This window comes from Saprolegnia diclina (assembly GCF_000281045.1).
Source record: "Saprolegnia diclina VS20 unplaced genomic scaffold supercont1.28, whole genome shotgun sequence".
Lineage (NCBI taxonomy): Eukaryota > Oomycota > Saprolegniomycetes > Saprolegniales > Saprolegniaceae > Saprolegnia > Saprolegnia diclina.
Window position 1 is genome coordinate 278,449 of NW_008246095.1, and position 20,007 is coordinate 298,455.

At 58.6% G+C, this 20,007-nt stretch overlaps 8 protein-coding genes across 9 annotated transcripts; 4 read left to right on the top strand and 4 right to left on the bottom strand.

Moving 5' to 3' along the window:
- Positions 1-502: 502 nt before the first annotated feature.
- SDRG_08964 (hypothetical protein) lies at positions 503-2,825 on the top strand. The gene is made up of 7 exons (XM_008614870.1): positions 503-589; positions 635-870; positions 920-1,052; positions 1,103-1,402; positions 1,453-1,700; positions 1,754-2,180; positions 2,230-2,825. Exons 1-7 carry the CDS (start codon positions 539-541, stop codon positions 2,698-2,700), a joined length of 1,866 nt encoding a protein of 621 aa, XP_008613092.1. The 5' UTR covers positions 503-538; the 3' UTR covers positions 2,701-2,825.
- A 237-nt stretch (positions 2,826-3,062) lies between these two features.
- Positions 3,063-4,710, top strand: SDRG_08965 (hypothetical protein). The gene is made up of 8 exons (XM_008614871.1): positions 3,063-3,238; positions 3,285-3,398; positions 3,446-3,513; positions 3,557-3,614; positions 3,660-3,860; positions 3,913-4,229; positions 4,280-4,414; positions 4,459-4,710. The coding sequence occupies exons 1-8, from the start codon at positions 3,104-3,106 to the stop codon at positions 4,649-4,651; spliced, it is 1,221 nt and encodes a 406-aa protein (XP_008613093.1). The 5' UTR covers positions 3,063-3,103; the 3' UTR covers positions 4,652-4,710.
- Positions 4,711-4,899: 189 nt separating this feature from the next.
- SDRG_08966 (50S ribosomal protein L24e) lies at positions 4,900-5,761 on the top strand. Its single transcript, XM_008614872.1, has 4 exons — positions 4,900-5,027; positions 5,092-5,275; positions 5,325-5,464; positions 5,516-5,761. Exons 1-4 carry the CDS (start codon positions 5,017-5,019, stop codon positions 5,631-5,633), a joined length of 453 nt encoding a protein of 150 aa, XP_008613094.1. The 5' UTR covers positions 4,900-5,016; the 3' UTR covers positions 5,634-5,761.
- Positions 5,762-6,204: 443 nt separating this feature from the next.
- Positions 6,205-7,403, top strand: SDRG_08967 (protein arginine N-methyltransferase). The gene is made up of 3 exons (XM_008614873.1): positions 6,205-6,791; positions 6,845-6,960; positions 7,020-7,403. The coding sequence occupies exons 1-3, from the start codon at positions 6,260-6,262 to the stop codon at positions 7,371-7,373; spliced, it is 1,002 nt and encodes a 333-aa protein (XP_008613095.1). The 5' UTR covers positions 6,205-6,259; the 3' UTR covers positions 7,374-7,403.
- A 381-nt stretch (positions 7,404-7,784) lies between these two features.
- SDRG_08968 (histone chaperone ASF1) lies at positions 7,785-8,545 on the bottom strand. The gene has a single exon (XM_008614874.1). The coding sequence runs from the start codon at positions 8,533-8,535 to the stop codon at positions 7,840-7,842; it is 696 nt and encodes a 231-aa protein (XP_008613096.1). The 5' UTR covers positions 8,536-8,545; the 3' UTR covers positions 7,785-7,839.
- A 449-nt stretch (positions 8,546-8,994) lies between these two features.
- On the bottom strand, positions 8,995-10,815 carry SDRG_08969. Of its 2 annotated transcripts, XM_008614876.1 has the most exons (8): positions 10,719-10,815; positions 10,580-10,669; positions 10,475-10,531; positions 9,964-10,422; positions 9,867-9,918; positions 9,634-9,822; positions 9,467-9,588; positions 8,995-9,418 (listed from the first exon to the last, which is right to left on the bottom strand). In XM_008614876.1, the coding sequence occupies exons 1-8, from the start codon at positions 10,773-10,775 to the stop codon at positions 9,200-9,202; spliced, it is 1,245 nt and encodes a 414-aa protein (XP_008613098.1). In that variant the 5' UTR covers positions 10,776-10,815; the 3' UTR covers positions 8,995-9,199. The 2 variants fall into 2 exon arrangements, with proteins under 2 accessions (XP_008613098.1, XP_008613097.1); XM_008614875.1 differs by having other exon boundaries at positions 9,467-9,822.
- An 807-nt stretch (positions 10,816-11,622) lies between these two features.
- SDRG_08970 (hypothetical protein) lies at positions 11,623-12,665 on the bottom strand. The gene has a single exon (XM_008614877.1). The coding sequence runs from the start codon at positions 12,636-12,638 to the stop codon at positions 11,670-11,672; it is 969 nt and encodes a 322-aa protein (XP_008613099.1). The 5' UTR covers positions 12,639-12,665; the 3' UTR covers positions 11,623-11,669.
- A 712-nt stretch (positions 12,666-13,377) lies between these two features.
- Positions 13,378-19,734, bottom strand: SDRG_08971 (hypothetical protein). The gene is made up of 17 exons (XM_008614878.1): positions 18,934-19,734; positions 18,013-18,888; positions 17,609-17,960; positions 17,356-17,539; positions 16,770-17,296; positions 16,564-16,726; positions 16,391-16,514; positions 16,052-16,332; positions 15,877-16,003; positions 15,622-15,826; positions 15,401-15,578; positions 14,981-15,357; positions 14,772-14,931; positions 14,538-14,721; positions 14,358-14,487; positions 13,768-14,310; positions 13,378-13,724 (listed from the first exon to the last, which is right to left on the bottom strand). The coding sequence occupies exons 1-17, from the start codon at positions 19,676-19,678 to the stop codon at positions 13,430-13,432; spliced, it is 5,451 nt and encodes a 1,816-aa protein (XP_008613100.1). The 5' UTR covers positions 19,679-19,734; the 3' UTR covers positions 13,378-13,429.
- Between the last annotated feature and the right edge of the window lie 273 nt (positions 19,735-20,007).

Sequence of the window (20,007 nt, forward strand, 5' to 3'; positions counted from 1 at the left end):
CTTGACCAAGATCCCGCCACCGTGGCACTCCTGGCAACAGCTTTTACGGCAAATGTAGCTTCTGTGTGCATAATTGTCCATCTTTGAGAGGTATATCTTTGCAACGCGTCCTGCCAGCATCGAGTTAGCGGCGTCGTTGGCAGGTCCACCGACTTTACCGCATGTAGTGCGCGTTTAACGTGTGGCGCGCGTTTAAGTGTCGGTTAAACGCAATCGGGCAACTGTGGGCAAGATCGTTCGTATCCGGATGACGTATATAGTGTGTTCAAGCAACGGTATCACTGGATATACTGTGTGAACCCGTGAGTTACTGTAGCAGCGCAGGGCGCGAACGGTTGCAACATCTACGCAAAGCCTGTGACTGCATGCACGGTGCACAGCGTAGACTCGCACCAGTATACAATGCACAATCTTCGATGGCCTGCTGCTGCGCTGCGTGCGACACGTTCGATACCAAATAGTGTCATATGACACTATATCCGTGATCGCCATTAGACTCGAGGAACCGCAGATCCAAACTTGCAGTCAGCTCCGTATAATGGCGTCGACCGTGAACCTGACCGAGCGTCTCCCGAACGCCAACCTCAAGGTCGCCACCGTCGGAGCTATGCGATCTGATATAGTGTTACTCTAGGCTACCTACTGCCCGCAACCGACGACGACGCGTGGCGCCCCCACCGTCCTCGGCGTGCACCCGAAGGAGCCCAAGATCATCTACTGCTCCGGGAAGCTTGTCGTGATCCGCGACCTCGAAAACCCTGCCAACTGCCTTATCTACCAAGGCCACAACAGCCCGACGACGGCTGCCAAGATCTCGCCCAATGGCTACTGGGTCGCCTCGGCCGACACGTCGGGCAAGGTCCGCGTCTGGTACATCTTGGTCAGCATGACAAGCCTTGACAACGATGACGATCATTAGGTCGTACGACAACCCGGAACACACGCTCAAGGTCGAAGTGCCGGTGTTTGCTGGTGAAGTCAAGGACTTGAGCTGGGACCCGGACAGCAAGCGCATTGTCGCTGTCGGTGATGGCCGTACGCTCCTCGCTCGCGTACGCCTCCACTTTCGAGCCAAATGCGTCAACTTACGTGTTGCCAATAGGTCTTTATGTGGGACACGGGCAACAGCATTGGTGAAATCGCGGGCCACCAGAAGCGCATCTTGAGTGTCGACTACAAGCCGACGCGGCCGTTCCGCATTCTTACGGCGTCCGAGGACTTCAACGTATGCGCGTTCGAGGGCCCGCCGTTCAAGTTCAAGCACTCGATGCAGAGCCACACCAACTTTGCCAACTGCGTCCGGTACTCGCCGGACGGCAACTACGCCGTGAGTGTCGGCTCGGACAAGGGCATGGTGCTCTACGACGCCAAGACGAGCGAGAAGCTCTCGACGTTCCCTGTCGTACGTACCCCTAGCACTTAGCAAGCTCGTGAGTGATCATTTTCATATAGGCCCACGCGGTCTCGATCTACTCGGTCGCTTGGAGCCCGGACAGCAAGCAGCTCCTCACGGCGTCGGGCGACAAGACGGTCAAGCTCTGGGACGTCGAGACGCTCTCCGTCGCGACGACGTTCACCTTTGGCAACACGATCCAAGACATGCAGCAGGCTGTTGTGTGGCACGGCGACTACATGGTGTCGCTCTCGCTCTCGGGCAACCTCAACTACCTCAGCCTCGCGACGCCCGACACGCCGTCCCGGTACGCTTACCCATGACTTGGTCATTTTCTTCTTACTATCGTATGTACATTAGGGTTGTGTATGGCCACCAAGTGAGCTTGCAAGCGCTCGCTATCGACCGCGACGAGAACAAGTTTTTCACGGGCAGCTACGACGGCGTCGTGTGCGCGTGGACCGGTGCGTGTGCGCACCGCTTTGGCGGCGACGTGCACACGGCCAAGATCACGTGCATTGACGCCATGGGCGGTCTCCTCGCGAGCGGTGGCTGGGACGACAAGGTCCGGTTCGGTGCGGTCGCTGACGAAGCGTATGCGTCGAGTGTCGAGCTCAACGGCGCGCAGCCGACGGGCCTCGCACTTGCGACGCACGGTCCGTCGGACAGCTTTATGTGCGCCGTGAGCTCCAACAAGGGCGTCAAGCTCATCGTGAACGGGACGCTTGTGCACGAGACGGCCAACTTTGCGTGGACGGGCACGTGCATCGCCGTGCACCCCTCGGGCGTACGTTCGATGCTCGTGGAGATCCTGGAGACGCTAACTCTACCTATAGACGCAACTCGCGGTCGGTGGCCAAGAAGACAACACGATCCATCTGTTTGACGTCGTGTACGGCGCCGACGGGTCCTTCCAGCTCACGGAAACGGCTCCGCTTACCGGCCATCTGGGTGCCTTGACTAGCATTGCGTACTCGCCGGACGGGTCGCTCTTGGCGGCCGGCGATGCGTACCGCGATGTGCGTGTGTGGGACATTGCCTCGCGCGAAGCCAAGGTCGCGGGCCAGTGGGTCTTTCACTCGACGCGCGTGACGACGGTCGCGTGGTCGCCGAGCGGCCAGTATGTGGTCAGCGGCGCCCTCGATGGGCACATTTTCGTATGGAACGTCGAGAAGCCGAGCGCGCGCCACCAGTTTGACTATGCGCACGAAGACGGCGTTATGGGCGCCAAGTTCATGGCCGACGACCAAATCATCTCGATCGGCAACGACGCGGCCGTGCGCACGTGGTTCCTCCCCGCGTTCTAAGTTCTTAGTCGTAATGCTACGACCAAATTCCGTCCTCGACCCTGCCGCAACGCAGTCGAGACGGCTTCGTTGGTCCTGCACTTCATGGATTTGCGATGCCCATGGGTGCGATTTGACGCTGGGAATCTCGGCATCTGGGGTTCAGATTCAGGGCACCATGATCCGAGACGGTCGCAGCTCTGAGTCCTGAGGCATGTGGCAAGCGCCAAGAGGGTATTCCGGTAGACGGTCCCATGGTGCTGGGTCATAGAACATGCGTTCTGTCGCAGGAAGCGTCCGAGGAAGCGGAAGGGGGCGTGGATATGACGTGGCACGCTCCCGTGCGTCGCGCCGGGGCGGGTTCGAGTACGGACTAAGTGCGATTTGGGGGCGGACCTACGTCGTCGCATTCTTTGGAAGCAAGATGACCGAGGGGAAGATCGTGAGCCTCAAGTACCCGGTCTTTGGCCTCGACTGGCAGCGCGACCCGGACGACATCTCGTTCGTGGCCATCGCGGGCGGCGGCGGCTCGGCCAAGAGTGGCATCAAGAACTGCGTGGTACGACGACGATGGCCTCGGCGCGGCAACCTGCATCCCTCTGTAGACCTTGGCCCGCCTTCCGCATGCGCTCGACACGGCGATCAAGCCGACGCTCGTACCGTTCCATGAGATTGACACGGGCGACGACCTTGTCTCTGGCGTCTCGATTGGCACCAAGGTTATCGAAGTATTCAAACTACGAAGGGGATGCGACGCGCTGTGTAGGGCGGCCTCGTGGCGCTCACAATGGGCAACAAGACGGTGATCTACCGCGTGCGCATTGGCAGCAAGACGTACGACCGCGTAAAGGCTGTACCCCACTCAGTCATAGAATAGGACTTCGGCCCACGTCACTGAATTCCAAACGGACTTCGCCAAGGACGATAGCTACCAAGTACGTCGAGAGGTGATACCACGTGTCGAATGACTGAGCACGTAGAGCGTTCTGCGGTTCAGCCCTGATGGAACGAAGCTCGCCACCGGCGGCGAAGATGGCACCGTCCGCGTGTGGGAGCTTACCATCCCCGACCACGACGACGACGAGACCTTTGCGAAGGGGTTCAAGGCCACCGAAGTCGCCAAGCTCGACGGTCACAGTGGGTGCATTAGTGGGCTCTCGTGGCATGCGACCAACACCAAGGTGCGCGCCCTCATGGACGATACATTCCCATCTCATCGCCGTATGTATGTAGCTCTTGACATGTGCCAAGGACGGACAGTGCTTTCTATGGGCGCTCACCGACAACAAGAAGAAGAAGACGTGGACCAAGACTGGCAAGCTGGGTCTCGCCGGGGAGCTTGCTCTCCAGAAGCTCGACGCCAAGGCCAACCGCGGCAAGTTCATCTACCGGGCGTGTCACTTTCACCTCGACGAGATCGTGACGCTGCAGACGCCGGCGCGGGGCTCCTCGTATTTGACCAAGTGGGCGATCGGCGACGGCGGCAAGCTCTTCTCGGAAGTCGCGAGCGTTCCGATCAAGGACGTCATTGTGTGCTCGATGGCGATCAAGTACGCTGCTGACCGACGATTACCATGTTGCAGGCACTCATGATGTGTAGCCTGCGCTACATAGCTTGCGGCTCCAGCGACGGGCAGCTGCTTCTCTTCACGTACGACGCGCTGCGTCTCCTCAAGACAATTTCGGCGCACTACCTTCCGTCGACGGGCCTCGCGTTCATCCCGCCCATGCTCCTGTAGGTAGCGAGGTAGCGTTGTCGTCTCATGCACCTCATTGTAGCGACCCGAGCGACCATGACGACGACCGGATCCGCGAGTACGAAGACGACTTGACGGTCCTCTCTGGCTCGGCCGACTACTCGCTCTACCTCGTCTCGGGATTCCAGCCGACGCGATGGGTGCAGCTTGCGATCTTCCTCCTCGTCTTCCTCTACCTCGCCTTCTTCGCCTACCTTGGCGAGAGCTGGAAGTAAACGTAGTACATCGCCAGTACGCATGGCTAATGCTAGTCGTCGTACTCTCCTCTTCCGCCTTCATGCATGCATGCACCTCTCCGCGACTCGGTCGGCGCCGCATCCTCTTGCGTGTGGCATCGATATGACACTATTTGCGTTTGACGCGAAATTAGTCTGCTAACACACACTATTTCAACAATTGGAATGATGTGGCTGGGGATTGGTCGAAACTCGGGGAAGCATGGATGCGGATTGGTCGAAAAGAAGAGCGTTGGAGAGCCAACCAAAAGGGTGCTTGAAAAGACTGGTTTTGGCGGCCGGGGGTAAATTTCGCCTCCATATTGAGCAATTGGCTTTAATTCCACAGCTACCTCAAGACCAAAATGGTGATCAAGTACGTGCCCGCGCCGAGCAGCAGCAGCAGCATGCACAGAGGCTCATGCGCATCATCCGAATAGGACCGACACTTGCGCGTTCAGCGAAAGCCGCATCTACCCCGGCCACGGCACGCGCCTCATCCGCAAGGATGGCAACGCCTTCATGCTCCTCAACTCGAAGTGCAAGTCGCTCTTCTTGCAGCGCAAGAAGCCCGCTAAGATCGTGTGGACGCTTGGCTGGCGCCGCATGAACAAGAAGCTTCGCGTACGTAGCAAATGCGAAAACGCCATAGAGAAGCTAAGCACGCGAATAGGTCGAGGAAGTCTCGCGTCGCCGTGCTCGCAAGACCACGAAGATCCAGCGTGCCATCGTCGGCGTCTCGGTTGAGGACCTCAAGAAGAAGCGCAACCAGAAGCCCGCTGTCCGCGCCGCTGCCCGCGACGCCGCCTTGAAGTACGACCATTTTCGTCTTGAAGTGTGACCGAGGCTCACGAACGAATTTAGGGAGGCTAAGGACCGCACCAAGGCCAAGAAGGCTGACAAGGCCCCGATCAACAAGGCCATCAACAAGAACGTCGCCCGCGGCGGCGCCAAGAAGGGCGGCAACCGTGGTGCCATCTAAGCGATCGAAACACTAGTTGTTTCGTGAGCTCGTGGTTTTAGGGCTGGCCTGGCTGTGGACTTAATAACATAATCCAATGCGCACGCAACGGATAGACAAGTCTCTCCCCACATCCTTTGTCCTCCTCCTGACCTTTGTGGCTCGCCATTGCCTTGATCAGTTGTCCCGGCGTCGTTATACCACCTACGCCCGGAGACTTCTCTGTCATTAGCTCCTGCACAGGTGGTGAGAGCTCCTGCGTTTGCAGTGCGTGGTCGGCGGACGCAGGTATAGATGGACCTTGGTCGATGATGCGTCCATGAGATCTTAATCTCTCCGAGATGCGTCTCCACTGGGGAATGGAATCGAGAGTGAATGCAAGGGACATGGACATGTGTGCCACATTTAGCTGGCGGTAAAAGTGGCAGGAACGTGCCTTCCGTGGCAGCTGCGCGCTGCGACGATGCTTGCGAACCTCTTGGTCGGGTCGGTAAAATGCCTTTGGCGCGTCTCTTCCCCGCGTATCCGGACAGCTTCGCGTGTTTAAACGCGTTGAAAGCCAACACGTGGAACAATTGGTTGGCAACGTCGTGTGCAGTGCCAAGCTTCTGGCAGCAAGAGCTCCATTTTCGATATCCAATCGCAGCATGAGCGCCCCGCCCGCCGATAGCAGCCAGACGTCCAAGGACTACTACTTTGACTCGTACTCGCACTTTGGCATCCATGAAGAGATGCTCAAGGACACGGTGCGCACCAAGACGTACATGAACGCGATCTTGCAGAACGGCCACCTCTTCAAGGACAAGATCGTGCTCGACGTGGGCTGCGGCACGGGCATTCTCTCCATGTTTGCGGCGAAAGCCGGCGCCGCGCACGTCTACGGCATCGACTGCTCCGGCATCATCACGCAGGCCAAGCAGATCGTCCACGACAACGGCTTCTCGGACCGCATCACGCTCATCAAGGGCAAGGTCGAGGAAGTCGAGCTGCCCGTGGCGCATGTCGACATTATCATTTCCGAGTGGATGGGTTACTTCCTCCTCTACGAGTCGATGCTCGATACGGTGCTCTACGCGCGCGACAAGTGGCTCGTGCCCGGCGGCCTCCTCTTCCCGGACAAGGCGGTCTTGTACGTCGCCGCCATCGAAGACGGCCAGTACAAGTCGGAGAAGATCGAGTGTACGCTGCTTCGTCTCGGCTGGAATGTAGCATCTCATGCACCTTCTGCGTAGTCTGGGACAATGTCTATGGCTTTGACATGAGCTGCATCAAGAAGATTGCGATGACCGAGCCGCTCGTCGACACGGTCGAAGGCGACGCGATCGTCTCGAACGTCTGCCCGATCCTCGTACGTGCATGCGACTACATGCATGCATCGGTGCTCACTCGACATCGATGGGTGCGTAGGACATTGACTTGGCGACGGTCAAGAAGGAAGACCTCGCGTTCAAGTCGCCGTTCTCGGTCGTCTGCGCGCGCAAGGACTTTTGCCACGCGCTCGTCGCCTACTTTGACTGCGCGTTCACGCACTGCCACAAGCCGATCGCGTTCTCGACGGGCCCGCGCGCCAAGTACACGCACTGGAAGCAAACCGTGTTCTACCTCTCGCAGCCGCTCACAGTCCGCGCCGGCGACGTCATCGAAGGCACGCTGAGCTGCGCGCCCAACGCCGCCAACCCGCGCGACCTCGACATTGAGGTTGACGTGCACTTTGACGGCGTCCGCAGCTTCCACGAAAAGCATTTGTACTACCTGCGATAAACCAACGAATGACCTGCATCTTCTTACCAACCGAGTTCTCTTCCTACGACTTCCGCTAAGCTCGTAGTTTGCCTCAGGAGACATGCAAGCGCTGGAAAGGGTACGGACGGGAACGGGTACCGGCAGCATTATTCTCGGTCGCGAATGCAAAGCTGCATCGCCTTCACTGCAGGCAGACAGCAGGAGGCGGCTGTCGCTGACCGCTCGTCGCATGACAAATGTATTCATGTCGACACCGCCCCTACGACACTGCCGTATGTACAGTCGGGAGGCTGAGTGTGCGGCTGTGGTTGCTCGGCCGTCCATGAAGAGAGGTTGGCGCTCGCTTCGACCACGTCCGACCATGTTGGACGGCCTTGGTCATGCCACGATGGGCGGGCCTCGGAGATCGAGGGCTTGGGAGACATTGCACGACAAGGAATCAACGGGCTTGCTTATAAAATAGATCGGGTGGCTATCGTGCGCTCTAAATGTCGTCTTCAAACTCAATGCCCGAGTCGACGTCGTCGTCGTCGTCCATGTCGACGTCGTCGTCGCCCATCTCGACGTCGTCGTTCTCGTCGTCGCCGGCGGCGTGGTCGTCGCCAATGACAATGTCCGGGTGCAAATTGTCGAGCTGCTTGGCCGCGTTTATTAAGTCTTCTTCGTTCAGGAGGTCGTTGCCGTCCAGCATGGCCATGTCGGCCATTTGCGACGCCGGCGCCCAATCGATCGGGAACCGCGTCACGCGCGGCTTGTCGGCGAGGATGTTGCGCGCGAGCTTGGTAATGTCGACGCTCGCCGGCGGGTTTTCAATGAGCGCTGGGTCGCTGTAGTCGTTGTTGACATAGTACCCGACGCGCACAAACTCGCGGCCCTTGTACGCGCACGTGACGAGCACGACCGTGACGCCAATCTTGTCTTCGTCCGGAATCAGCGACGGGTTCGGCGGCTCGGACTGGAACACAAACTTGTTGGTGCCGACCGGGACGGGCCCGACGAGGACTTCCTCGAGCACTTGGTCGCGGCTCTCGTCCTCGGCCGACCCGACGTACGTGATCTTCCACTCGAGGTCGTCCTCGAGCGGGTGGGCGCACTCAAAGGTCACCTCAAACTGGAACGGATTCGTAAACGCCGTCGGGTTGTCGAGCACCGTGATGTTGGTGAGCGTCACGTAGGCCATTTTATGGTCGAGTTGGAAAATGAACAGAAGCAAGGCGGCGGCGACTCCGGATAGCGCGAGGTATCCGGATACCGCAAGCGTTTCGCGCCTCAACGGCGAAAAAGGCGCCAATCACAATGCTTCGCGCTTTGCAAAGATATCGCGCGGCAGAGGCGACATGGGCCTTTAGGTCTGGGAGGGTTAATAAGACCCGACGAAGAGGGGGTATCGCGTGGACAGGACTGGTATTCTCCAGCCAGATCTGCGATACGGTTGGTCGGATAGAAGAACTGTGATCTTTTGTGGACGCGTTTTCACATCGTGGTGAGCGCCATGCCACTGACGATGCAATGATGTGGTACATACACTGCGTCCGCAAGAAGGGACTAGGTTGTTCGTGACAAACAAGTGTTTGCACCCTCGTCACGGGGCCTAAGTAGTGGAGCACAAACTAATCGCAATTTTTGTCGACCGCTTCGTTTCGGCGCGTATCGTCTAACGGAGGACTTATCGTTGAGGACCAGCATTGGACGTTGTAGCTATTACCCTAAGGTGGCACGGCACCGATCCGCCACAGACTTGCCTTGAATGAACGCTTGGTGTATTGGCCTCGCTTGCAGCTTGGTACTGGTAACGTTATGGGACAAAGAAAAATCGAGAGTCGTTTGGCCGAGAGTAGAGGTTGTCAATAATTAGGCGTCGACTGAATGAATTTGTCGAGGAGCACTTGGCGTGGCTGGCGTTTCTGGCGCGCCTTGACTCCAAAGAGGTCGTTGGGGTCGCGAACATCGTCGGTCGTCTTCTTGGCCGTGGACGGCCAGAGCGCCTGGGACTTGGGCGCTTGCGTGGCCGCTCGTTTGGACTGCAACCAGCCGTTGCTCCCACCGCTACTACTAGTACTTGTCTACACAATGCACTTGGTCAGCAAAAAGGCAGCACACAATGCGTCGACCGGCGGCGGCTTGGACGAAAACGTGGCACTTGGAAATTGGTTTTCTTTTTGGAGCGGGCTCTTTCTTCGCGGAACGTTTGGCTGCTCGACGTGCGGCACCGGCGCACAGTACGCCATGTCCTCTAGAGACAAAGATGCGCACGATCGATTGTACTCGAGTGCCGCACCCGACTCGGCGTCCGAGACTTCGTCGTTGTCATACGTGGGTGGCAGAGGATTACTGGGGCCGTCTTGCGACGGCTTGAGGCCGTCAGCATAGAGGCTTTCTTGGGACGGCGCTTGGATTTCATGGATGCTTTCTTCATCGTACATAAAATCGCCGTCGTTGGCGCGCGTGGGCGGCGCGTGCACCACATCTACATCAAGATCTTAGTGATGTAGTGTCGGAAGCGCCTACTACCGTCAAAGACAAAGCTGGCTTCGTCGTCGCTGTGGTCGAGGTCCGAGAGCGTCTACATAATCGTGAGCAACCTCGTGAAGCCAGCCATTTGCAGAACCAAATCGTGAAAGAAGTCATGGGGCATCTCGGTCTCGACGTCGGGCATCGCCACGTTCTCGATAGGTTGGACCACGGTGTTTGTAGCCGCAACAGTTGGCGCGAACGCAGGTAACAGCACACCCAAGTCAAACATGGGCGTGTTGGCGTCGTCGGGCGACCGCGGCTCGGGCAGCGGCGGCCGCCGGATCGGAGTCGCCGCGTTGGTTGGACTCGCTACACGCCGGCGCTTTGGCGGCGTCTGTGAGGAAGGAAAAGCGCCACTCCGGTTGTACAGTGCGCGGTTCTCATCCATTCGGGCTTCGGCCTCGACGAAGAGCGCAATCGCCGCCGCCTCGAGCCGGAGAGCCTCCCGAAAGTACGCTGTAGTCTCGACGTTGTAGTTTTGCGCGTTGTTGAAGACGATGACGACGTCCAGCTTGAAAGCGTCAAAGCTATCGTACTCGTGGCGTGTGATCTTCTACGCCGATGCGTGAGCCCTCTGATCGTCGTCGATCAAGTGGCAGGCGTACCGTCTGGATCGTAGCAAAGTCCATGGGCGTCGCAATCTTCTCGAGGTAATCAGGCACCTACGTAATATGGGCGATGAGGTGTGGAGAGCCGCGCCATACATGTACCGCGGACGTGTCGACGGGCTGGCCGAAGAAGTCGTACGCGTCCTTCTTTACGAGTTCCCGTAGCACATGCAGCATCATTTCTTGGGCCATCTACCAAGGCCATCGTCATCATCTTGCAACCTGCGCAGGAAGCATCCACCTTCTTCGGGTCCGTCCCGCGCGCCCGCTGACTGCGCAAGCTCTCTCGCGCCGCCATCTTGATACCGCTATGAACTCGCCTGCCTTCCCACGCAAAAGTTATCCGGATGCAATACCGGATACGTGTTCCCGCCCGGCCTGAAACAAGGCGCGTGCCTGATTTTGGCGCCACGCGGGGACCTTTTTCGGCTTTTGTACTTTGTCCTGATTTTGTTTTTTGTCCTTTATTTTGTCCCAAATCGACCGATTTGTCCTCCTAATTTGACGTTTTGTCCGGAACGTGCAACCTCGGCACTTGCAGACGACCCCGCAGAGCTACCCCGCAGACCCACGCAGGATGCGTCGACGCAGGGTGCAGAGCCAGACACGTACGAATCATGACGAGGGTGGACTGTCTTCGTCCATACGGGTGTCTCTTCGAGAGAATAATGCTTCGGCGCCGCCGCGGAGCTGGTCTCGCACGGCTCACACGTCGACCCACGAGTCATCGCGTATCTGAGAACGCGGCGCGTCATGGCGTCTCGTCGTTTGCAACAGGAAGGATGGAGAACGCGACGAGGAAGGTTGTAGTGGGGGCGGGAGTAGCCAGCATCGCGGCAACGTCTATACAGAGGACGGACTTTAGTCGCTCGTCCCTACGGCCACCGCCTCAGCAGCTGATCACATTGGACAAGGACGCGGACCAGAGCTGGTCGCGTGTGAAAAGCTAGACAGGACCGCGTACAGTAATGGCCGAGCCCACCACCGGGGCAAGTGAGTGAGTCTGGCATTTTCAAAGTGGTCTGGTGTTTGTGATTGGTTGCCGACCTGATGGGGCGAGCGTGTGTCACCGACGCGCCGGATGAGTCACTCGGAGGTGGATCGTGCAGCGCGACATGCAAACGTTCGTGTCCAAACCAGCGGGATTCGATCAAAGGCAGGGGATAGATGTTAAATAGCATGTTATGTAAGCTCAGCAGACGGCGGGGCTTTCGTTGTTGGAGATGCAGAGTTCGCGGTGGTGCTGCGTGCAGTAGCCCTCACACTTGATACGCGCGAGGCGGTTGCAATAGCCTTGGCGGCACACCTTGTCCTTTCGGTGCACTTCGCAGTAGCCGCCACCGCGGTCGGCGCGCACGCAGCCGTCGACCATGCACTTGGCTTTGCCGCCGTGTTGGGCGCAGGTGCTGCCTCGCTGGGCGCCGCGCGGACACCCGTCGACACTGCAGCGCTTCCCGCCGCCGTGGCGCCGGCAAAAGCCCCCGCCTTGACTGCTCTTGTTGCACCCGTCAAACTTGCAGCGGACGCCGCCGCCGTGTGCTTTGCAGAGACCTTGCGACTGCGTGGCTTTCGAGCAGCCCGGGAACCGGCACCGCTTGCCACCGCCGTGCCCAATACAGAGGTTGCCGCCTTGCACGCCCTTGGGGCAGCCTGGCACGTCGCACCGCCGAGCGCCGCCGTGCACCTTGCAGTAGCCACGATGCTTGACCGGCTGGTGGCACTGGGCGTCGAGGCACTCGCCGCGCACCTCATCGATCGTCGCGTGCGTCGGCGACGTCACCGGGGGTGCCACGAACATGGGTGGTGGTGGGGCATGATGTACGGGGCTTGGCGCCGCGTACTCGTAACGCAGCTCTGGTTTCTGAAGTAGCCACGAGGCCGGTGGCAGGCGCGGACGGTGGGCGAGCGGCGTGGCTGCGGGCGACGCGTAGCTCGGCTCGTAGTGTGGGAAGGGCGGCGGAAGCGCATAGACGGTCGTCGACTCGTGGCGAGGCGTCGTGAACACGGGCGACCGCTCCGGTTCGCCACGGTACGGAAAAGGGGCGAGCGGCGTCAGTGGTCGCGACTGCTTCATCTGCTCCGCGATCGACGGCGACAAAGTCGACGTGAGCGGCGGCAGTAGCATCGGTCGGCCAAAGGCCGGTGGCGCGGCCAGCGTCATCACTTGACGAATGCTCTCTACGGCAAAATGCGAAATGATCGCCGGTCCCCGCAAACTGGGTCATCATCGCACGTCTCAGTATGCTCCTGTTTACGTAGCAGCGGACGGTGTGGCGGACATTCGCTTAGCCAAGTACAGTCACCGTGGGATGATAGCCCACCATTTGCTGTTTTCATCTGAGAATGTACTTGGTTCGCGCAATGGGTCACAATTGACATCAGAACGCTGGGTAGAGAAGAAGGGCGCGCGATATGTCCCTACGAACCAAGGCGAGTTCCTTTGCCGTTAATAAAATACCTCATTTTATTTCATGCTTCTTGCCGACCATAGATTTGGACTCTGCTGTGTGTTGAGTCGAATATTAATATTTCGAATCACGTGCGTAGACAGGTCGCCCTAAGCCCAGCACGACCACCTGGATTATGCAAGCGCAACTCAGCTTGGCTCGATGACTCGGCCCGATTGCACGTCGTCGTGCTCCACTCCCCGCATTTACTTCTACAGTGTATTTTACATTAATAAATTCCTCCATTTTACATAAATAAATTCCTCCATCTTGACGACAAAGAATGGCTGCGGCAATGTGGGTTCGAACCACCCACCGTGCGCGCGGAGGATGCCAGTTGCCGGTTCCATGACGGCCCCGCGCCCGACTGTCTCTACCTGGCCCGACGGTCGTGCGTCACAATATCGGACGGCGCGTCTAAAGTTCTGCCTCAGTGTTGCGTCACCTCGGTGCTTGAGTTATGCAAACGGCAAGATTCCATTATCTTGTATGAGGTCGGTGCTAACTAGCCAAGCAGCGAACCGACCTTGTGGGCGAGGACCGTGTGCAGCGCGTTGCGCACGTCCTTGTCGTTGGTCTTGATGAGGTCGATGAGCAGCGGGTACAGCCACTGGACGTGGCGCTTCCACTCGTCCGTCGGCAATGCCTCGAGCGCAATTAGGATATCGACGACCGCCGGCACGTAGCTGATGGACCGCCACTGTTCGTCGAGCGTCACGTCGGTCTCCGATTCCGTTTCGGCGCTGCTGCTGTTGTGGCGGCTCCATTGCAAGTATTCGCAGAGCACGCGCTTGACCAAGCTATGCGCAATATAAGACATGCCATCCCGCATCAGATACGTACTCTGTCATTTGGCGGCGCGCGTCGGCCTTCTTGGCCTCGTCAGTCGTGTGCAAGAGGAGGCTGAAGAGCACCTTGAGGTACTCGCGCTTCCCGTTCATCTCTTGGGGCAGCAGATTGGACTTGAGGTCCGCCTCGGACTTGGCCATCGGGTAGACCCAGCCCGCGCGCGTCAGCGTCGTGCGCACGTCCATGCGGTCGTTCACCTTGCGCGCAAAGACGTAGCTCTCACGCAGAGTCTGCATGAGCGCGTCAAAGTGGCCGTCCGAGACGGCGAGGGATGCCGGGAGCTTGCTCGAGAGCACGTGGCCGATCGCAACTTGCAGCGAGAGGTGCACGAGCAGGTGGTTCTTGCTCGGGTACCCCGTCGCCGGCCGCTCTTCGTCCGTGCGCGGGAGCGAGTGAAATCGAAAGTTGAGCGCTGACAGGACGCTTGGATACATGGAAATGAACGTCGGCGGGTACGTCTCTTTGCGCGACCGCGGCGAAAACAAGATGGGCGCGGTCGCCCGGGGCGATGCAATGGCCGGCGCATCGGCCAGCACCCTACGTACCAAAAGCTTACACCAGAGATCGTCCAGTCGCAGGCATACCACGTGGGCTGGGTGAGTTGCATCACATGGCGAAGCTCGTCGGCAATGAGGCCCCATACATTCTCGGGAAACTTGCTGCCGTGCGTGACGAGCAGCGTCTCGAGCGTCGAAGCAGCCGCGCACGCCAGATCTGCACAGTTGATCAATCAGTCGCAGGATCGAACCAGGAGGTATGAATACCTGCTTCCGACTCGTCGACCATGCAGGCAGAGAGCGCAAAGAGGAGCTCGGGCAGGAACCCGATCGCGTCGTAGTAGACACCAAAGAGGTGGGCGACCTTGAGCAGCGCCATCTTGCTCGTGCTTGTCGCCGCGCTGCCTTTGGCGTCCGGCCACGTCGACTCGAGCACGCGAATGTCGCCAATCTAGTCACATCAAATATAAGCTTTCTCCACCACATCTGAGATATTCGTACCAGCGGAATCAAAACGCCTTTGAAGACAATGCTCCAGAGCCCCGGCGAGAGCTTGGGGCCATGTCGGTGCAGGGAGCTAAAGAGCGTGTCGAGCGCCATCACGCGCACGTTGACGCGCTTGTCGCAGCTGAGGGTTGAGAGCGCCGTCAAGATCGGCCACCTACAAGGCATCAACGGTCGCAGATTGCATTTAATATGTGGCTGTATACCAAAGGCGCGTGTGCAGCTGCGAATCCGTGTAAATGGCCGTGACAGGCGTCACGCGCGGTGACATGGGCGCGTCACTCACGAGGTCGTCGGCCGATTCTTCCTTTTGGTACCGGATCGCGTCCTCGTTGGCGCTATTGAGCACGTGCGTGCGCAGTGCGAGCTGCGAGCGGAACGTCGTGCGCTTGGCCGGCGAGTCGGTTTGCACTTGTTCGATGACGTGGCCCGTCGCGAGCTGCGAGAGACAGACCTCGAGCACGTGAATGGCTTCCTTCGCCATCTTGGTCAAGTTGCTAGTGGCCGCCACGTCGGACGCTTCTTCCACGCCGCAGACAGCAAACGCCAGTAAACACTCGATCGCGTCGACAAAGACCGAGACCTACCCCCACATATTGGATAGATATATCGGATAGAAGCGGTACCACGCGGTCAAAGTGCGTCTCGAGAATCATTTTGGAAATCGCAAACCCCATCTGTACAATGTGGTCGTCGCCGTCCAAGTGGTCGTACGTCTCGGCCGCGACGCGGAGGACGCCCCAGATCGTCTTCCAGCCCGACTTGATGTTGCGCACGCGGCCCAGAATCATGTTTTGAACACAGCTACACCACGGAAAGTGAGCAGGCGATGGAATCGCATGCGTACCTCAACACGAGCTCGCGGATCTCCATCGACATGGCGTTGGCCATGATAATCTCAAACGGCGTCAAAAAGAGACGCTGAAAGTTGAAGTCGCGGAGCTCGTCCTTCTCGAGAAACTTCATGCTGAGCTGCTTGAGCGAGTCGATCGCGTACATGGCGATGCTCAGATTGTCGTCGCAGCCAATCGCTGTAAAGTGGCGCGAGAGCACTACAGACACCACGTGAGCACGCGGCGGATAAGAGAGCGGTAAGGATTACCCTTCCACATAGCAGCCCACACGACGCGAGACCGGGCGTGCATGTTCATGTCGGCGACTTCGACGAGCTTCTGGAGCGAAAAGACGCGGGGCGCGGCGCTCTGGTTCATGTCGCGCGAGCTCAAGACCTATGGCATCCATCTCTGAATGCCATACAAGAAAGACTGACAACGTACGCGACCAGAGACGCCGGCACACTCGGTGAGCGAGACGACGCACAGCTGCAAAAGAAATTCTTGGATCGCGGCGTTGCTCAAGTGCACGCTCGAGCTAAAGACGCGGTCGACCTGGAGCGGGTCGATCTCGGCCGTGACGCGCGCCGCGTTCTCCTCTTCGAGCGCCGCGTGCGAGATAAGCATGTCTTCAAGCGTCGACGGTGATGGCGACGGCGTGCCCGCAACCCCAAGCACACCGTTGGCCACGCTGCTCCGTGCAAAAAGCTTGAACGAGCCACCGACTAGACACATGGAACAGTCAGAGATTCGACATGCACACCGATAGTTGGTATTGCGTACGTCCGGGCGTCGCGAGGCTTGGCGCCGGCGTCGTCGTCTGCTTGAAAAAATGCGGGTCGGTGCCCGCCCCTTCGGCCACCGCTTGGAGCCGCGAGAGGTGCGAAAGGCATTGCAAAATCTCGCGCTACACACGATTCGCACTCGCGGGCATAGTATTGAGAGACAGCACGTACCCACGCATCCCCGAGGTGGTTGCCTTCCTTGACGGCGACAGCGACCACCGCCTTGATCGCTTCGACGTGCTTGGCCTTGATTTCGCGCGAGTTGGACGTCGAGAGACCCGTAAACTTGGCGAGGATCGACACGAACGCATCGCGCTCCGACGGCATGTTGAGCCTACGCGACCATTGGTCGGTATGGACATGGTCAGGTAGTCTACCGAGAGCTGAGGTGGATCGCGTGCTTGAAGCTGTCGAGGCACAAGGCGACGGCGCTCGCTTGGTCGCACGTCTCGAAAATGACGCTGCAGCATGCCAAGAGCGGCGCCCAGACAATCTCAAACATCGGGCGCACGTACGACACTTCGGTTTGCTCGGTGATGAGTTGAAAAGCCACTGCGCCGCCGGCGGGTTGCATCTTGTTGCTGCCGCTGCCGTGGCGCGGAGTCGAGGCCGGAATGCGCCGCTTGAAGATGGCTTCCGACTGCTTGACCATCGCCTCGCGCTCTTTGCCGTAGGCTTCGCGGCGCTGCTTGTCGGTCGACTGGACGTTGCCGTTTTGAGGCGTAAACTTCTTTTGCAGATCGAGGTCCTCCTTGAGCGAAATCGGCGTCTCCTTGATGCGGTCGTAGATACCACTGAGAAACTCGGGCGGGAGGTCTTCGCCGTTGTTGATACCGCGGTTGTTGCCGATGAATTGGTGCTTCTTCATCTTCTTTTCTTCCACGACACTCGGGTTGTGCAGATCCTACAGGCAATCCCTTATAAAAATTGCCCCAAACCATAAAAAATCAAGCCAAACCGTACCGTTTGGAGCATAATGATCGAGAAACTCAGAATGAACGCCGTGTCGGCCGACGTAAAGACACCCGGATTATGGTAGCAAAACCGCTCGGCAAACTTTTCCATCATGCGGTCAATCTTTTGGGACTCGCCGGGCAGGCGGAAACCGGCGAGGAAATGGCGGATCGCCACGTCAATCTCCATGCCGCTACACAAAACAGTAATATCCATCAGTATCCATACTATCCACAAGTATCCGTAGATCGATACAACGTACCCGAAATCCATCACGTCGACGAATTCGTGCAGCACCTTGAGGCAAAACCCGTTCTGGTACTGCACTTCTTTTCCGAGGTAGTCGCCGACCATTGTCTTGTCCAAGCGTGCGTTGTGCTCGTGGATGAATCGGGCCACGTCCTTGGGTGCGTTCTCCATGTGGCCACGCGCGACGAGGAACTTGATGCCGTCCGTCGGCTTGAGGTTAAACTTGAGAATCCCTTCCGCAAGCTCTTCTTGGAGCTTCTTCTTGCGGTCAAACGCCTCGACAGGCGACAAGTGGTGCGGCGTCGTTGGCGCGACCGGTGCTGCCTTTTCAGCACCCGTGCCTTCGTCATCGTCCGAGTCGTCGCCTACATGCGATATATAAACAACATGCAAAGCCGATGAGAAGAAATGACGTACGGGCTTCGAGCTCTTCCTTTTCCTTCTTGTCTTGGGCTGTGAAATTGGCCGAGTTCTTGAGCGACGCGACCGTCGCCGTCAAGCAGTCGAGGCCCTTGATGACGAGCATCGTCTCGGGCAAGATCGCGCCACGGACCTTTTGGTTGGCGCCGTTGGCGTTGGCGCCCGGCGCGTCCTTCTTGCCCTTGGCGATCTTGGAAATTGCATTCACAATGCGCTTGAAGAGGTCCATTGAGTTCCAATCGCAGTCGTAGTTGAGAAAAATCTCGCCGAGAATCGACCCGTCGGCGCAGATTTGCTTGAGCACTTCGAGCACGAGCAGTTTGTGGTCCAAGCTCGAGTTTTCGCTTTCGAGAATACCGAGAAAGATGTTGGTGATAAACACTTCAATCTCGGCCTTGAGGTGCGCTTTGAAGTGCGCAATGAGCTCGACAAAGACGCGGAGACTCAGCTCGACGATCTGCGTGTAGTTGGACGTGCAGTTTTGCAGCAGCGACACGCAGAGGTACTGCCGCACGAGCTGGAGAAACTTGTCGCTGCTCCGGAACGCCGGACCGCTGTGGTTGAGAATTGAGAGGAGCAAGTCGAGCGACACGAGCTTGCTCTGGAACGCAAACGGGTCGTCCGCACCTTGGTTCGGGCCCGCGCTCGCCATGCTGGTCGTTGCCGCGGCGTCTTCGGCCAGCGACCGCATCGAAATGCGGCAGAGCGACCGGAAGAGCAAGAAGGCGTCCTTCTGGAACGGGGACGTAAAGGCGTTCGAGGGCGCAGGCGTCGAGGACGGCGCATCGTCATCGGTGGCAAGGGCTTCGAGGCCGAGCGATGGCGCCTTCGTAAGAGTTTCATGGTACTCGATCTGCAGGCAGCGCATGACATCTGTACATGGGTATAAGGGCCACGCGTAGAGAGATAATGTGATACCAGGGTACATGGGCTGGTTGGCCGATGCAACAAAGAGCTTGTCCATGCTGGACGACGACTCGCTGCGCTGCGTCGCAATCGCAGCTTCGTGGATCTCACGCGGCGGCTTGGCCTCGTTGGGCTTGGCGGACCGCGCGGCTTCCTCTTCGACCAACTCCATGCGCTGGAAGACGACGCTGACCATTTGCTGCAGTGTCGCCTTGGCGACCGTTTGGTTCATCGTGTTCTTGCTCACGAGGTGGATGTGGTAGCACGCGCGGACCGACTTGAGGAGCGAGTGTTCGTGGACCTCGCACTTTTGGCTCGTGACGGCTTGCAGCACGGCCTTGAGCACTTGAAGCTGGACCTCTTCGTCGTGGTGGTCGTTGCAGCTGCAAATCGCAGTCACGACTGCGTCCATGAGCGTGACTTTGGCGGTCGCCTCGTCCGTGTCCTTGTCTTTGGCGGGTCCCATGGGCAGCTTCTCGGCGATCGCCGGGGTCACGCTTCCGCTGCCGCGGAGGTACCCGTACGAGATGAGCTTCTCGATGCAGTCGAGCGCCTGCGACGCCTGCTTGGGCTGGCGCCCCTGGATCGCGAGGAGGAGCGGCCAGAAGACCTCGGCCTCCTCGAGGTGGCTCGGGCCCGCGCTCTTGGCGGACGCGATCTTGGTCAGGATCGCGTCGCAGGCTTCGCGCAGGTCGCGCTGGCTGCGGCCCGTGAGCTTGCGTATCTTGGTCAACGAGCGCTCGACTAAGGTGTCCATCGTCGTCAGCGACGTCGAGTACGTGGGCGCAGGGTGATTACACTTGGCGTTTGTATGGTATCGAAACCCACGGCAACAACCGTTTCAGCAAATACTGTTTCTTTTTATATTTCAGCACAACGCATGTATTCAAACATGCATTCTTAGAGGTTTAGCACCGTCCTCTTTTATGCACTCCTCTGCTCTGCGCAACTGGCGCACTTGTAGCCGACGACACTTGGCCAACATATATGTTGGCTTTGCAAAGAGCAGGGTGGCTACGAGGCGGCTCGTACGACTAGAAGGAACCACTGCGAGCTGTCCCAGAGTTGGCCAGGGCGGACCCGACC